This window comes from Monomorium pharaonis, chromosome 1 (genome assembly GCF_013373865.1).
Source record: "Monomorium pharaonis isolate MP-MQ-018 chromosome 1, ASM1337386v2, whole genome shotgun sequence".
Lineage (NCBI taxonomy): Eukaryota > Metazoa > Arthropoda > Insecta > Hymenoptera > Formicidae > Monomorium > Monomorium pharaonis.
Window position 1 is genome coordinate 20,756,284 of NC_050467.1, and position 18,763 is coordinate 20,775,046.

An 18,763-nucleotide genomic window follows, 5' to 3' on the forward strand; every position below is an offset into this window, starting at 1 on the left:
TTCATATTACTTTCTCTTTAGGACATATCATAACGAATATCTTTATAAAATAAATGTAATAATAGTATTTTTAAAATAAAAAGTAAATATCAAAAACTTTTTCGACAAACAAAATTTATTACAAATCTTTAGAGCAAAAACTTTATAAAGTAAAAAAAAATATATATTGAAATGAATATCATATTTTCTATAATACATTGTGACATCGGAATAATACGTAATCATTTGATATCCTCGCAAGTCCTGATTCGACTGTGTCCGATGTTGGTGGCGATACAAACTTTCGACATTAACCCGCGCCCAAGTTTGTCGTTTCACACGCCAACAATCATATTTTTGCCTGACCGCAAAATTATCTAATTGCCATGGCTATAAAATATTGGCCTAGTTACCGGGTAACTTTGGGACTCAGTCAAATTAAATGCTGGTATGATCCAACTGTTCCCTAACAACTTCCTTTTCGTTTCTTTTTTCTTTGTAATATTAAAATCAAGAATTTATATATATACTTGATTCCTTTTATAAAATTATATGCTTTTCGTTTATAAAATAAATACAAGTGAAATTGTATCTCTTGAAAATGTACCTCCTTGTGATGTATCCTATGCATATTTACACGCGACGCAAACAAATTATCCCAATTCCGTTTGTTTATTTGCGTGCCGGCTGCCTTGTCGATATTTGTTGACGTTAATTCAGTCACTGTTTCGACACAGTCGCTGTAACGTCTTCTCATTTCGTTGAGGTATGCAGATCAGCTCTAGCACGGTGGTTATGGTGCACCGCGTTTTGGATTTGCAGATGAGAGTTGGCGCAACCGTCCGAAACGTTGTTGTAAAGATACCGAAGGGAAGAGCAGGAGTCATATAAACTCTATCGCGTACGTGTAATTCAGCCGAGTAAAACACTAGCCAATAAACTTGCACTCGAGACTTCTCCTGTTTTCTTTGACTGCATTTCGTGGGCGCGCGCCTTGTTGTCGTCGAAAAAAGTCGAAAAAAGAGTTTCTCTATTTTCGATGATGCGTTGTTTTTCTTTTTCCCGTCCTTATTTATCTGTCTAAGCTCTTAATATCATATTTTATCATAAATAGGCGAATTCACACAATGCCCGTTCTATATTGCAGTAAATAGTATCGATACATAATTTGATGTACTCCATAAAACAATGAAAAAAAGATATATCTAACCTTTTTTTAGGATTTTTAATTAAACGTTATTTTATTACGTTATCACTATTAAAAAATTCATCTTTTTAATGGATTATTATAGGAACTCTTAATATATGAAAAAAAACATAATTTATGGTGAAGAAAAAATACTTCTTGTTAGATTAGGTTGTACATACATAGATTAAAAATATTAAAAAATGTTAACTATATATTTATTACTATTTGTTACTTGAGAACAAAAAATATTAGTTCTTTTTAGATTAAATTAAAGAATCTCAATATGTGTTATTAGAAATCATATCATTTGATGAAATTTATTGTACATTGCATAATTTATCAAAGAATTACTTTAAATAAAATTATTCTATATATCACAGCAATCTTTAACGTAACATTATAATATAATAAAAGTACTTTTTTATCTAATTGTTACATATTTTTAAATGTGTAATTTCAAACTTAACTAACGTCTGTTTAAAAATTATATTACAAATTTTTATTATTTAATTGATGTTACAAAAGTTACGGCATTTTCACATTTAACTTTTGTAAAGCAGTTGGAAGAAGTTACTATTGCTAGTGCTACAAAGCAGAAACGTGATATTATGCGAAATGGTGAGGTTTGAAGTGCGCAATATCACATATGTACTTCTTAGTTGTATATGATTGTCATCGACACAATGCAAGAATTTGCTTCAAGCATGCCAAGTCGTCCACTCAAGTTTAAGAGTTTTGTTAGAGCTCATCATAATCAATAAGATTTCGTATACTTCAATGTAAATAACGTACTTGAGAATAGTATTTAAAATAAATCAGTATTTTTTTGATCGATTAAGTATTAATTTAAAGAGAATACATTTTTTTACAACTAATACAAAATATGTTGCTTCACTCGGTCATAAGGCTGGATCTTCATGTTGAATACTTGTTTGATTTTATATACTTTCCAAAGTTCACAAACTCTTTTTAGTTAAAAATATTTTACTATATTTTTGTATAAATTTAGAAACGTATATAAGTAAAAGGTTTTAAGGTAGATAATAATTTTATTAAAACATGTCGAAGGTTTCTCAAATATTTTTTAATAGTAAAAATCATTGAGTTAAAATTTAATATACTTAGAGCAGATCCAAACTTTCAATAATTATTATTAATTAAATATGTAATATTCAATACTAAATATTATTTTAAATCATTTAACATATCACATTTATATATAATTAAATTACATTTATATGTATATAATTAAATAAATCTTGTTATCAGTATTTATGTAATTTTCTTATAAATGTATAGAAATATTTCATAAAATGTGAACGCTTCTTGTATAATACACGATTTTATTGCTTCAAAAAAATTAGAAGTAAAATCCGTAACCAACAGTTTTTTAATGGTTTATAGTAACTTAACTGGGAAAAGTACCCAGAGATTTAAATTTTTAGATTTTAATAATGAATGTAGATGTTGAAAGTTTAATAAAAATAAATTTATATGTCGGTGTGACGGCTTATAGAACGTGAGACGCTGCAAACAAGATGTTGAAATCAAGAACGATGCAGGGCTTTACTGCGAAACCTTAGATATAGATTTAGTTAGAAATAAAAGTGAATTATTTTTATTTCTAACAGTAAAGTTGGAAGTAAAAGTTATAAATCAATGCAATCCACGTGGTTGCGTTTTTAATCGCAAAAACCTATATCTACGCTTTTGAGAACTGTCACGAGAACTGAATGTTTACAGCGCAAAAGAAGGCGAACAAGGTAAACTTCTCTACGAAACTATTATTTTCTCTTATGAGAAATTTAAGGTACGTTCGTCGGGGAATATTAACCACGTAAAGGTGGCCAGCAAGAAAGTACTTTCTGCGAATTTGGCCTATGCAAATACGGGTGAACAATCCGGGTAGGTCGAGTTTGCAAGCCCTCGCCTAGTGAAAAAGTTTGGACGCCTCGCGACGAATACTAATTAAAGACTTGCGGAATGAAATTAGTTAGCCGAGGGGTCGGGGGTGACTCTCGAGGATGGACGATGGAGTCCTCGACTCAGCGACGAAGAGCCGCTTATGATAATATAATAATACTTACTTGGGGCCTCGGAGTGCTACCTCCAAGCTCATTATGCGTTTAGTTCATAACTTCAATTGGATTCTTACTATCCCTACCGAGCCAGAGCTTTCATCCAACCGTTGTCTCAAACCATCCTAATTATACAAGTAATTACTATCGCGAAAGAGAACGTTTCAACTCATTCATGACCGCGATGATGCTGCATAAGCAAAGATAGTTTATCTCTTTTGCAATTCAAATATTTTGTTCGAGATATTTGATTAAAATTTATTGTAACCTATTGTAATTTCGTTACAGTAGAAATACGATATCATAACTTTCAGAATTTAAACGTTTCTATCCTTATACCGTATGTGTATCCTATATTCAATGTTCCCGACGCGACGACTAGAATTTCCTTTCGTTAGAATCGTATCTGGTCAATTCGGTGCATTTTGAAATGCGATTTACGACTTATCGTCAGTAAACGCATTTTAGAAGGGGAAAAAGAGAGAGAAGAAAATATTTGTTGACCCCCATTGCTACGGGGAATTTTCACAAGGTCCATACTGTCGCTCGCCGGGCTTTGAAATCAATCTCAGTACTCTGGGAACATGATAGTACGACGCGAGTAGAACTTCTTCCTTCCTCCGCCTCGGTCCATTGAAAAAAGGCTCTTGAGTCCATCTCAAGGTATCGATTAACAAACACTCGAACAGCTAGTGCTGCCTTTGTAGAGCCCGCTTTGCAGAGTAACCGCTCGTGGTAAAGCCGTTTCGAGCTTTCCTGAATGGCACAGTGAAAGCTTTCTGTGCGAACGACTCACCGAGTGTTGCACAAGAGGCGGACCTTTCGAACTCTACAGAATAACGCGACCGTGCGCATCCATTTGTGCGCGGTAGAATTTCGCCGACCTAATCGAATTCCGGTTGCGTCGGCGAAATTTCCGCATTCGCGACCGACGAGCGCGATATTTAATTTAGCAGCGCCGATTTGGTATTCATGACGAGGCATGCTGTGGACGTAAATATAACGCTTTGACGGAGCACTTGGAAATATGTATCGACGCTTTGATTTTCTTTTCCAAAATTGAACCGATATTTTATTCGCCGAGCTGACTTTGACTCGTTAAAATTGCTTTCAGCTTTTCCCACGACTTGTACTTAACATGCTTTTCTTTTTTTTAAATAAAGCATGCAAGAAATTCTCAAAGCCGTAATCGCATTTTCTCATTTTTCAGTTCTGATCATTGGTAATATCCGCTCTTGTACATACGAACTTTGCATTATATATCTATATGCGATACTTTATGAAAAATTTCCGGGAATAACGCGATAAAATAAAAAAGCAACTTACTTTGCTCAGATAAGAAATTACGTAACACGTAGTACACATTGAATTATATCTGAAGCGATAATTAAATACTTTCACCTGCTATGTCAAGAAAACCATTTATCACGATAGTAATCATGCTCTATGCTACACTCTTGTATGCAACAAAATTCTTGATCGTAGAAAAAGTACTGTGAAAGTACTTACCTTCGGATTTAGGTGCGGGAGGTTTGCGGGTGGCCCAATTTGTCCGAATACTTCTGCCACCAAGCCATTGGCCGTTCATGTTGCCGATGGCACTCTCTGCTTCCTGAGAAAAGACAACAGGGAAAATCAATATTTTCTACCGCACAAGTTCTAAAAGCAAAATTCACACATTAAAAGCAGAAAGAGAACAATTTTAATTGTTAAGTGTACAAGATTGTGTTTGTTCCGATATTAATTCCATTGAATTTTACTAACATTTATTTAATATTTGCTTTGTATACTTTTTTCTATTTTATTAAAATTTTTTTTCATTTCGCTTATTTTTCGCAACGCACTGCTTTTCAATTTTATAATGGAATACTTTTTTTCAATACCTTAGTACAGCATCAAATTTTATTCGGTCTTTATGCTATCGCATCGTTTATTAATTCACTTTTTACGATCAAAGGAGTCGTTGATTTTACAAAGAGCATTCAAATGGAAATACAAAATATTTTTGCATGTACAGCAAAACAGTCATTTTATTTTGTAATGTATTTTATTGAATGCGTACGAACGGATATGATTACAGTTAAATTTGCAAAATTCTTACATTACAATGCTGTGTCTCTAAAACATGCGCTAAAACATAAATAAATGGTACAAAAACGTAAGAACAAAAAAGATAACCGATATACTGAAAACGCAAAATCCGTCTTGTAATTAACGTGAATTCCATAAAAAAATATAAATAATAATTGTGAAATTATAAAGAAGATAAGAATGTGTGTATTTACGTATTACAGAATGCTTCTAAGGGATTTTATCGGGAGACGAATGAAAATACGCGTCGTCGCACAGTGCCTCTGCGAAAGCTCCTTTATTGTCTCTCGCAACGTCTATAACAACAATTGCGGGGCGTCGTAAGAACCGCGACGGCATTCGCGCGAGATGCGGGAGGACGCCGCTGCATTCACACGCAAAACCACGGATAAAACCAACAGGTATGTTGACGTCAATATTATCCGCGACTTATTGTTGATTCAGCCGCGGTATCCCGCCGGCGTGGCCCTCGATCCAGGTCAACTTAATATACGTTTTGAAATTTTATTCGATCGACTGCACTCTTGATTCCCCGGATTTTCGTGAACTGCTTCGGGCGATCCGGGACATTTTCCATTGCGACATTGGATTCCCGAGGAAGGGTCGAGGGAACACCTTTAGCAAAGAGGAGAAAGCCGGCGTATTTCCGTGCACAGTGCGAGCTATTTGCACAATCCATGGACATTCGAGCGAAACGGTTTTCACGGTGATATCCAATTCGTCTTCTTTTTACACGTTCATTACGCGATTCGTACGAAAAACAAAATCCGAATTGATCACGAAATTCACGGAAAAGGTAAAGAAATCGCATCACTGCGACATTTGCAACGCATAGTACTTGCGCAATAAGAAATAGATATGGTATGGTACACGTCATCGCTTGGATCGTGTACACGCGCGAAGACGGTACGCTCGCGCGATATCGACGTTGGTATTCGAATGATAAATCCACATGGCTGAGAGGAGACCTAAAAATATTCTCAATGCGAGAAATTTTGTGAAAAAGTTTCGAAAAACTCTGAGTATGAGAAGCGAAGAAAAGATGCTCGCTCTCTTTCTCTCTCCCTTCTCTCTCTCTCTCTCTCTCTCTCTCTCTCTCTCTCTCTCTCTCTCTCTCTCTTCCTTACAGTCTTTTCTTCTTTTTAGCTTCCATCGCAGTCCACCCTCTGCCGCTTTCTACTCTCAACCATTTGCGCCATTCGAGGCGTCCTCGGCTTTGCCTTGCCTCATGTCTAGCCGTTACTTTCTTTCACGGCACGAGCTACACTTCGGCTTTCTGGCGCTCTTTTCCGCACGCTCCTTATTTCCCATCGTACACCCCGCTGGATAAAATATTTCCGATTCGAATCTGCATTCCTGATATGATGCCGCACATTCGCGCGGTTAGCCTAGATAGAGCTCAAGCGACCGAATGCCCCGTCCTAAGCCGATTCTAAACTTCGGTCGATATCCCAACGCCTCTTCGACCCACAACCCCTGAAAACCACCGCCGCTTGCCTCCTTCCGTCCGGCGTGACCAGGGCGTTTACGTGGTACTAGAAGTACCACCATCAGAAGCCAGCCGTCTTCCGTCTCTCCCCGTACTTTCCACTGGTCGGCAGTTTGAGCTGTCCAAGCACCCATCAAATCGAATTTCTTCCGCGGTCGGCGATGCTATAGACAGACGGGAGCGCCGCTTACCGACACCCAACTGTTTTACACGCATTATTAAGTCATGCTCCGACACGGAGTAATGCGCTGTCGGATTACGTGGCCTTAACGAAACTTCCCTCTACAGGAGCAAACAAACTATACAAAGCTCGATTATAAAAGACTATGCCTCCTTAGGCTTGTCTCTTAAGTTTTACATTATTTACATTAAATTTTTTACTTAAGCTCTGATATACATATATTAAGTATTTTCATAACAACTTGTGATATATACATATATACACAAATCAAACAGTTAACGTTCTTAAAAAATGTTTATAAATCTTGTTAGTACACTGGAACCCCGCGTTAGCGGACTGTTCGGGGCTTTGGTCCGCTAACGCGGGGTTATCTCCTATTGCTTGGTTTCACTCCCACTCCGTGAAATACGCGACTGCATTGCTCATTGCTATCCCCACACACGCTACTCATGTGGGCCGAGTGCATATGGAGGGGATAGTTTCCGCTAACGCGGAGTACGCTAACGCGGGGTTCCAGTGTATTTACATTATAACTTTATATTAAAAAAAATTATTATCTAAAATTTAACATAGTTTGCTAATGATTTTTGTTAAAATTTAATAAAATATAAATAATCTAATTTAAATAAATCATACATACACATAATATGTTTGAACTTTGTATTCGTTAAAATAATAAGTCAAAATTCTAAACAGTATCTTTTTTTAAAACGTTTCAAATTGTTTATTTAATTTGCTCGTACTGTTTAAAAGACTTAAATAATGTTTCAATTTTTAATAAAAACTGTATGACTCTATGACTAAATAAAAATATGACCTGTTGTTTTAAAAATTCTGCGACTCGCTACATACGATATTCCTATTGCGTCAGAAAATAAAGACTATTTATTTACATGGCCGTGCGTATATTCAATGCTACATGTCAACGTGACCGTTATGCATCCGATATTTTGACTGCAGCCGTAAATAAAATAACGTTGACACATGCCTAGGTACTGTTTTTCAATGCGCCGTAAATGACGTTCTAATTGCTTTCATTTACCTATCTAGAAGAATACAAATCTATGCGAACGGAGGCGAACTTTTGTGTATTTAAGGTCGCGAATCATAATATCGCACGATTTATCGATCAAATGGTAAAGCAACAAAAGTTGATAGTAACTAGAGCGGCCCAAGCACTTAAGTAGTAAGTATACATTGGCTCAACTGGTAACAGGGACAGAGTTTGAACTATATGACGGATCTATCTGTCGCATAGACAACGACATTGTACCATATTCACTCTTAGAAACGTAGTACTAATATATATTTCTTTTTGAAATTATAAATAGATTTATTACAATTTCATTGTGTAAGATTACAGAGAAACAATTAAATCATATGAATCGGTTTGTACAAAGAAAATAAATATTTATTTATTAAGATTCAAGAAATAACATTTCAACGCGCACGTGTACATACAGAGAGCTGTTGCCAATACTAATTTACCGTCGCACCTGCAATGTCACGATGAATGCCATGTATAGATACACGAAATGGACAAGAGTACGTGGTGAGGCGTTATAAAGTTCGATATTCATTAAATGCAGTACCCGAGACTTGGAATTGGTCTCCAAAGAAAAACGAGAATCCTGGGAATTTCGTCGTACATCTTAAAAGAGTCAGGATGTTAGATGCTGGGCGATCAGAGCTCGCGATTTAGGTACGTGTATCCGGCGGTCGAAGGATATAGTGGCGGTGGGACCGGTCGGTGCACGGGGGATAGTGGCGGGAAGGAAAGGGGAGAAATTTTCGCGTGTTCCTCGAGGTTAACGGAGACACTCGGGAAATTTATACTTCGGCAATAGTAATACCGCGGGTGTGAGGCAGGTGCCGGCGGTGGTCCAGATCGATAGGACATTAAAACAGAGGGGAGAGAGGGTCTACCTTCGGGGCAGGCGCCTCGACGAATAACCCCGCCATAAACGGAGGAAAGCCTTCTTTTACTCAGCCGTACATCTAACTTCGCCGTGATTTACGTCGCGGATTTTGGCGGGTCACACTAAAACTCCGGCCACTCTCCATTTAGCTCCGAAAAATGATGTTGTAAACCGTGACGGTCGGACCCACCCCCTCATTTGATCAGCGAAAGCCGGGAGGACAGCGTCAAGTTTGACATACTGCGAAAATGACGGATGTGATCTCGCAGTTGTTACCGTTGAGAAATGCTCGCGTTTTTCTTTCCGACTTTGGAGACAATTGGAGTTAGATGCGATAATTAAAATGCTGCTTGGAAGGGAATTATCTACCTCTTGCCATTATGCTACCGTAATTCTGATTTACATAAAATGCATTGTGCTCTCTTATCTTCTTTGCTCACACAAGTACCCGGATAATTTGTTATTTCATTTTTGATTATAATCTCTTAGGAATGGAATTACCAACGTTGTTGTTTTAATCGACGCGCTTTGCATGCTACAGCCTTCTTTAAAACGACAGTCTTTTAGACTTTCTTGAGAGCGGTCACATTTTGGTAAAAGAGAACGTTACAAGAAAGGGCGATGTATAAAGTTTTCTTAAAAGGTTTGCAAGATCCTGAAGTTAATTCGGAATAAGTACATTTTTGGTAGTTAAGATATATCGATTGATGCATACTTGGACTTATCTTATTAAACTTTTTAAATAGAAGGAAATTTCTACTATTAAAAAGTTATGTTTTTCATGCTGTAAAAACAGAATATGAATAACAGAGTTGTAAAATTTTATATCTAAGAGTCTACATGTCCCTCATCTAACTTTCATATTTCTTAAAAATAATTTATTAACTAATAAAATTATAATATATTAGCTAATCTACTTTTAACATATGCTTTAATGTGCATAATTAAACGTGGTGGTATTTTGTGCAAAATTTGAATGACATAGCTGAGGCTCATGTGATAGATCAGTTTATTATCTCAGCTATGATATAACGCTAAATTTTCTACTTTTTAAACAAAGAAAGTGAAAATTGAAATTAATAGTAGTTTTGCTCGCTTACCGCTTTTTTGACGAACGAAACAAATCCATAACCCTTGGATTTTAAAGTTTGGGGATCTCTGACAACTCTGCAATCTCTGTAACACAAATATTATATTCGATAAAGTAACCTGTAGATATGAATGAAGCATATATACGAATATAAGATTCAATTAAGAAATGTTAGGATATTGATTGAAAATTTATTAGTTAAGTCTAAAAAATTCGTTTTTGATTATATCAAGAGAATTATTCAAATAAAAGTTGTTTCACCTTTATTCGTATGACAATTCTTTTTGTATTTGATATAACCATCATAACTTAAATAACTACTAAATTCTGAATAATGATTTTACATATTTCCACGTTTTCTTTCCGCTATAAACATCGAAATGACACACATATAAATGTAATGCTATTTTTCCTCCAGAATTCATTCCCATCTATGTCTTCATTATCGCAATATGACGGTACTCGTAGCAAAAGACCTCAATTTGTTTCATGCGCAATTGAATTTTGAAACGCTCATATTCTCTGGAAAAGTACTGGCGACATTGTCGGGCGAATTGGGACCGAGTTGCCGGACCACCCTCGACAAATTCTTCCTCATAATTAAGATTCCAGTAGCGCCCGGCGACAAAATTAGGAATACTGGAACGCGCGACGTGGCCCTGAAGGCTGCAATCGTTTCGACGAGAGCTTAAGGCGAGGAAATGTCCTTTCGACCGATAGTAGCAGGGGGAGGGTGGCATGCGCGAATAAAATTCCGCACCGCATATATACCGATCCCTCCTTTCACTTCCGTTATCCGGCGGCTATCTGGACTTTTTTCGACCGCAATTGGAAATTTTCAAAAGACTACGTCGCGCGGTATCCATTATCAACTATGCACGGTGATTGATGTAGACGGAACGGCGGAACTTTGATATATGACACTTTCCGCGTACTACGGAATTAATTGCCCGTAGAAAAAAAATTGCCGGCGTGAAGATGACAGTACTGATCCTCTTCCTTTATCTTCTCGTTTGTGATGGATTAAGTGTAGAAGAGCAGCAAGTAATTAGGAAATAGATGACACCTATAAACGTTTACGTTAGGTGTATTTTACAGATTGCAAAACATGATTAGTTTTCGTTGAATTAAAAAAAAATTCGATATTTTAGAATCAAAAACTTAACAACGTTGCATTAAAGCACTTCTATTTTGTTCTAATAAGTATTATCCTTCTGCCATTCAGTTTATCTATTGAACTAAAATCATGCTCAGCTTTGTGACGATGAAAAGTCATTAGATGCATAATGTGCAGAACCACAATTTAACGTGTTATGTTTGAAAAATCTTGTAAAAACAACGCTCGCCGTGATATACGCGGATGGAAAGCGAAGAATGGGTGTTAAAAAAAGCCAAAGGACGACCTCGTTTGGGAAGAGAAGGTTTCAAAGAAGGTTTGTCAAAAGGAAAGAACGTAAAAGGAAATAAAAGAGAAGGCAGGCGGAATTACGCGCGTTTCAAGCTGTAGCCGGTCGGTGCTTCCACTCTGTGCATCAATTTGAATGCACACCTGCCGCGGTTTCGCCCGTAATTAAAACGATTAATCGATCAAAGGACGTATCTGGGCGGAAGCGAAAAGAGTGAGAAAAAATTTGTACCATGTGTACACCCTCCCTAATGAGTAACGATAGGGAATAAATTACTGTTTAATGACTAATGCGGAACATTACTAGTAGTGCGGCAGTAATTAAACAATTTCAAGTCCGACGGGTCTTTCCTTGCCGCAAGCAAAAGAAGATCACGAAATGAATTAAAGATTGAAGGTGAGAATTCCGAATGAGACAAACCGTCAATTTTCGTCGATTAATCTTTATTGGGATCTAAATTCGGAGAGGTGTGACGAGCATTTCAAGAATAATCTTTTATCGGGGTCGTGCGCCAAGTAACAAATATGGGCACGTAATTTTAATTGACGATGCTTCCCCTCGTGATACGTGCGCGACATCAAAGGCCTTTTGGAACCGCGAAATACTGTTTCCGATTGCTTTTGCACCGAACGGTCGGCGAACGTCGTAGTTTACGAGCTCGGAATGTTGAGTGGTCAATATAAGTTAGATGTAGAGCACGCCGCTAGTCGCCCGCATACGCCGTTACCCACATTTCACATCGCTCACGCCGCATATATACCGCCGCGCTGCTTCTATCGATGTAGGTTTGAACTGTTGTGTGTTTCCGTATCGCGCGCTTGCTGCTCTCTTCCTCTTTGCCGTTTCTCTTTATGCCCATTTCTCTGGCTGGGCCGCCACGTAGCGCAAAACAATTGGCGCGACGGCGTGTCCCGTGGATTTACGTTCCTCACCGCAAAAAATCATAAATTAATGCACGGTTATTGACGCGATAAATCTCAGAATTTAATTCAGGTTCCGTCGAGTCTTGTCGTACGACACGCCGTCCGTCCCTCTCGTCCGTTTTGGCCGGTGATATAGCCGCGACAATGCCAGAGGCTCGCACCCTGGTGGGCAAAGCCTCGATAGGATAAAGAGTAAGTCTAGATTTATTGCCATCGAACCAGTCGAACACGATGGACGTGTGGATAGAAAGTTTTGCGTAGGCGGATTGAAGAGCAGGGGGCGATGATTCAAATTGTACGCTAGACATGTTTCCGATGTGACGAATTTCGCATAAGTTATCTTTCAGTTTATCAATTTCAAAATTGCCTTCCTGTGTAACGTTGTACCGTTCGTACTTACACATCAGTTAGTGGAATATTATAAATGATGAGCAAATTGATTGTGAGATAATATAATGTCCATTCTTATTGAGATATACATATATTATATATGTATCTACATAATAGCAGACAATGTAGCGCGAGAAAGGAAATGGCGATATTATGTTACGAAATTTCTATAGCTATAGGGAAATTTGCATCCAAGGATACACCGTAAGTTCAGATTTATTGCCGTCGACTAGGTCGGGCGTGATAGACGCGAGAATGGAAGGATGGGGTGTGTCGATGTTTCAAATTGCGCGCTAGGGATGTAATCCGCAGAAAGATTGCAGGCTTGTTGCTCGTTTTATCAATTTCGAAATCTTGATTCTGCATTGTTTATATAGGTGACATCTATTACAATTACACTGACGGAGGGGAGGAAAGTATGCGTTTAAATTTTCTTAAATCGTTGAAATCCCATCCTAATCACTTATATTAAAGATTGTATTATGCCTTTACTATTTAAAAGTAGCTCAACACGAATTAGTAATTGGCAATTTGTCATCGTAGTCATTGCATTCATGTAATATTAATAACAAGAATTTTATAAATCTTGTCACGTTGATTACGATTCCGTCCTACTTCTGCAGCAGTAATTTTCTTAATGTGGTTTAATTCTTTTTAAACAAGTCACGATAGTTCAATCGTTTAACAAGTTTCTAGATTTTATTCTCTTTAATCTTGAGCCAAGTATAGAGGAGCTTGTAAAATTCCCAGTGGTAATTCCTTTTATCTCGCAAAGTAAATTCCCGGGATTGATAAAAGCTACTGGTCGGCAGTCCAATTTTGATAATTAACATGCGATTCACTTGTACAGTATTTACTTAACAATTGCTAGTTTGCAATGCCTGCTGGACGTATTCTGTTCGTAAACACCGTACTTTTGCCAGAATGCTCGATGCATTTCAACAAGTCTAAACTGGTCTCCTTGACTTTCGCATTTTGTTCGTATCTTTTTCTTGCATCCTCTCTTGCCTATCTTCTTTTCATCTACTTTCTTTCTTGTTTAATGCGCCATTTCCCTTCTGAATTCAGGCTATTCCCTTTCCATACATACTATTCTATTATTTTGGAAACATTCAAATATACTTGATAATATCATAATTGAATCTTACTCCGCAAAAAGTTTTTCCCAGTTTACTTAGGATGAAAATCAGACATTGATGAAACTTTTCATTCGCGAAATTTACTTTTTCCTGCACATTCGAGAGTCACAACTTTTTTTAAGTAGTGACAAAATTACAAATTCAAATTTTAAACAAACATGTTAGGCATCTTCTTATGTTATAAATTTTTAAGCATATAATATTTTTAAATTTTACGAAATCTCTGTAAGACAATAATAATGTGCATATATAATATATGATGATCTAATTGACAATTCTATATATATATTAGTATAGTACATTTTAAATCTTTTTAGTTAACAATAATATTATAAATCTTATATGATTAATATACATTTAATATACATTATACATTTGTCTTATATTTGTTTTTTATAGACTAAATGATATTATTGAACCATTATCTTTAAAAAGATCTCTCTTGCACACTTCTTGCAAGATTTCAAACATGCGTGTTATAAAGAATAAGCTACCTTTATTTCCCTCAATTGGTGCCCAAGTTTCTAACAATGATCGTTCAAGCGCGTTTCATTCCGTTCTTATTTCGGTACAAGATATTTTCAATGAGGCGGGAGGTGCAGGGAAAGAAGGATCGTGAATTGACGAAATCGTGTCACGACCTCATCAGTTTCATATCCTTAAGCCGCGAAACTTTCGCGTATTAACCTCTATTCCTTGATGCCGCTTTTTCATCTTTCATACTATGCCGGTTCCTTTGACTACGTGCTGCGCAGGCAGTCTTTCCATTAGCCGCCGGAAAAATTCAAACTCATTAATTAGGCGCTAGGAATGGCGCGTCAGCATGAAAATCTTTGTACGGTAGGATCTGGGTCCTTATCGTCCGGGCAACGAAGATTGAAGAACACCATTTTCGAGCGGACGGGGAGAGGAATCGTGGGGTATGAGCGTCCGCGGGAACAGATTCATCAATCTACCTACAAATAATCGCTGCAGAGTGCTATCGTTCATCAGCATTTGATCGCTATTCTCGGACGCCGTTTATCGATTTCTGTATCAAGGGAATAACAACTTATCTGTTTACAAGGGATAGAAATACCAAGTAGAGTAGAACATTTATAAAGCACGCGACATTTTACGATGACAAATTGATGTTGTGTTATTGAAAGATTCCAGGGAGAAAATCAGGTCGGACGTGTCGATTTAATTATTAGCTGAATGTATGATTATGTCGTGCAAGTTTTTCATAATCGCATATATGTGCGTGTATGTGTGTGTGTGTGTGTGTGAATACCAATTTCCAATATATGCAATTGTGCATAGATTTAATCTTAATATAGATGCACATAAGATGTCACACGTTTAGAGCACAAATTTCGTTCTTTGCGTTTACAAAGCTCTAGCCATACCGCTATTTTGGAATTTGCTACAAGAGAAAGCCTTTATCGGAAATATTTCGAGTTCAAGCAGTAAGTGGTATAGTGCAGTTTTCTATGCTAGCGGGAGTTGTTATCTTCCTGCCCGTATAATGAATCCCGCGGGATGTAAGTTATGAATTTATAACCCTCTCACGGCTCGAGGTTGAAATATTTTCGATAAGAAGTTACTCTTCTCTTCGATTATGAATAGTAGAAGAGCTAACCTCAGCAGCCTGACATTTTATTATCGATTATTATCAAATTCTGATTTACATGAAGGATTTCGTTATATTGCTAAAATATTACATTTAATTTAACATTAAAAATTAATCATATTTTGCTTTATTATCGATTTGTTCGCGTTCAAATACCGTATTTACGAGAGGCAGGAATGTGCATTCTGCATAACCAGTCGAACCGGCTAAAGTTTACACTATCAACAGGGTTAAGAGTGTTTATAAAGCATTAAAGACCAGCATTTTAGCGTAATGCTAGTCAATCAAGTGGGCACGATTGTTTACATAAACTTTGTTGACTTTAAGTAATGTAGCGAGAGAACTTTATTCTCTCTAGAAACAAACTAACGCCTTCGGAGTATATTTTCTCTTAATATAGCTTTAATGGCAGACACGCCATCGCCAGTCTCATCTCGGATTGATTTTGTAAAGCCCGATAGGCGGTCAATAAGTCTATTGATATCCATGGCAAAATTATAATTTGCATAAATAGCGCATTTTAATATTTTCGTGCTTCGCAATCTAGGACTCGACGAGAAATATATTGCGCGATAAGAGAGTAGAACTCGTGAAAATCATTTTGATCATTGATGAAATGATAGGACACGCGACCATGTAGCTTACTTAATTCTTACTAAGTGCACTCAACACCGAGTCAGCTAATTGTCGATAGGATAGGTCGGGTCGATGGCGAAGGGTGGAGGTGGACAGAGTCTCAGACAAAGTCGTGGCACCCAACAGCCCTCGAGGGTCCCACAAGCAAAGCTTCCTTCGATTTTGAGATCGCGTCGAACGAAACTGTGCTCATTGTGGAAATGTTCACCACCGAACTCCTTGACGGCATGCCGCATTCCTACTTTCGTCGCTGTAAACCGCTTATTAATGTCTCCGATACGTAACACGCGGCATCAGCACCGGCCATTACCAAGCCCCTTTTCACCCCTGCTCCCGATTTACCTTCCGCCCCTATCGTTCTCATCCCCTTTTCGCGATAGTCACCCCTATAACCAAAGGGTTAACCGGCCCTGCCGTAAGCGAGATTATTACCTAGATAACCGGAAAATTAACTGCAAAATGCGCCGTTTTACCCTACCGGCGTGCGAGGTTATGGTAATTTTAATAACATATTTATTACTCCCCGACTGCCCCCCCCTCTCTCTCTCTCTCTCTCTCTCTCTTTCTCTCAATGCCCACACAAAAGGCAACACTGAGCGTTGTAGGCGAGGGCAGATAACGCGCCGCTGATTACGCCGGTGCTATTTTGCGAAGTTCGCCGGAGCCGAATTCGTTCGGGCGAGTCGCCAGGCATCGGTAATTTATGTCTTTTCCTTGCAACGATGCGTGATATGTGTATAATGTGTGCAATTTTCAATCCGAATTGATCCACGTACAATCCATTCGCCAATACAATAACGAAAATGAATTACTGTAATACAATCATTATATATATATATATTGGTATTTCCATACTAATGTATTGCAGTTAAGAAATTAACGTGATGGAACATTTCAATAAAAAGTCATGCAGCTACTTGATAATATTGAATATGAAATCTTATGATAATTTGGAAAGAAATATCATATCATAATCGTATTGTTATGTTACAATATTATACAATACTTGTTGTAGTTAATGCAATACATTTTATTAACAAAATTTTATTAAGAATCTGTTTATATTCTTCATATTTGTCTATATGAAAAAAAAGTTAAACAAATTTAAACACCAAAAACAAACAAAAGAATATGAAGTAGAAGGAAGAAAATTTATAGAAATAGACGATATTAAGGATATTATGATAGGGCTATTCAATAGAAGTATAGAGCAAAAACATATGATAATAAAACGCCGTGGCGCAAGCAACGATGATGGCGGCTCGTAGCCCTTCTTCACGGGTCGAGTAAAACTTCCGGCTGAATGGTAAATGCCCGAGTATTTTCTCCAATCGATAAGCTGCATGGCATCTACTGATCACGATAATAAGTTTATCCCATCAAGCCCGACCGGAGACTACAAGAATACACCACTTATAATTATATTCTCGTGAATTTCCAACAAGCGAAGATTATATCATGTAATTATTTATAATTTTGTATTTTTATTTCGTTAGCAAAGTCTCGTGTAAAAGAGATCCTGTACAGATCAAAATGCGGAGTATCAGTCACTTTCAATGACTTACATGATTGTAAGGGAATCGTACCAGAATCTAAAATTTTGACGTTGATTTTAATTTTATGCTCACGAATATATTTTGTCTATTCAGCATGAAATACAATTTGAAACAGGCAGTTGCACAGGCGTGCGTTCAACGAATCTGCGACGCATTTTACCGACGCTCGTTTTACGAACGCGTCACTATCAGCAGGTGACGTACATGCGCATGTTGTAACACTTGCAATATCCTGCCGAATGGCCGGCACTCAAACGTGGCTATTAGCCCACCCGGTATTTCCGCGTTTTGAGATATGAAAAGAATCTTTATTTCCCCTACTTTTTCGTGTGCCTGTTTTTTGATTATATATTTTTTCCTCTTGTATGGATTATTTATTAAATCTGCAGCTTGCTGATATGTTTTTCATTTTATACGCTGATGAACGAAATGTTGCAATCGTTATAAATTATGAAATGTTTCATAGAACGTAGAATATAAATGGAAGTAGATTTATACATTTGCAGAATTGAATTTTTTATAAGTTTAAATGTATTCCCATATATATATATATATATATATATATATATATATATATATATACGTGAACATTTCAAATATGAATTACACTAGGCGTATTATAAACATAAACTAAATTAAAATATTTCCAAGAAACTAGTTTGTTAATAATCTCTTTATTTTTGAAGACTCTATTCAATGTTATACATTGAAAAAATTAAATATTTTGTTATTATATTTGTCAGGTTTCTTTGTTTCTCTTTTTTAAAATTATACATATCACGTCATACTCACGTCAAAGTATTCCTAAATATGAAGTAACTGTAAAAAAGTTACATGTACTCTTGGATGTAGGTTTCTTTATAGCCAGTAGTTATATCTCTCGCAAAATAAGGCTTGCAAAATTAAATTTTCGACGCCTGTTACTTCCCAATGCTTCAGAATTTTCAGTGCGAATCATTGCCGTGAATAGAGACGAACTGTTTAGTGTCGATGATAAACAAATGTCCCGGCGTGTTCAACGTGAATGCGATTTCCATAATTTAGTCTCGTAAACATAATTAAATTTCAAATGCGGTAGCTCGTAT

At 36.9% G+C, this 18,763-nt stretch overlaps 1 protein-coding gene across 7 annotated transcripts in view; it reads right to left on the bottom strand.

Moving 5' to 3' along the window:
- Nucleotides 1-18,763, bottom strand: part of LOC105834520 (nucleolysin TIAR) — a 532,534-nt gene that overhangs the window by 43,485 nt on the left and 470,286 nt on the right. For all 7 annotated transcript variants that reach the window (XM_036295522.1, XM_036295524.1, XM_036295523.1 and 4 more), the window contains 2 exons: nt 10,027-10,102; nt 4,756-4,858 (listed from right to left, as the gene is read on the bottom strand). In XM_036295522.1, the coding sequence (XP_036151415.1) occupies nt 4,756-4,858; nt 10,027-10,102 (179 nt within the window). The remainder of the gene's footprint in view (nt 1-4,755; nt 4,859-10,026; nt 10,103-18,763) is intronic.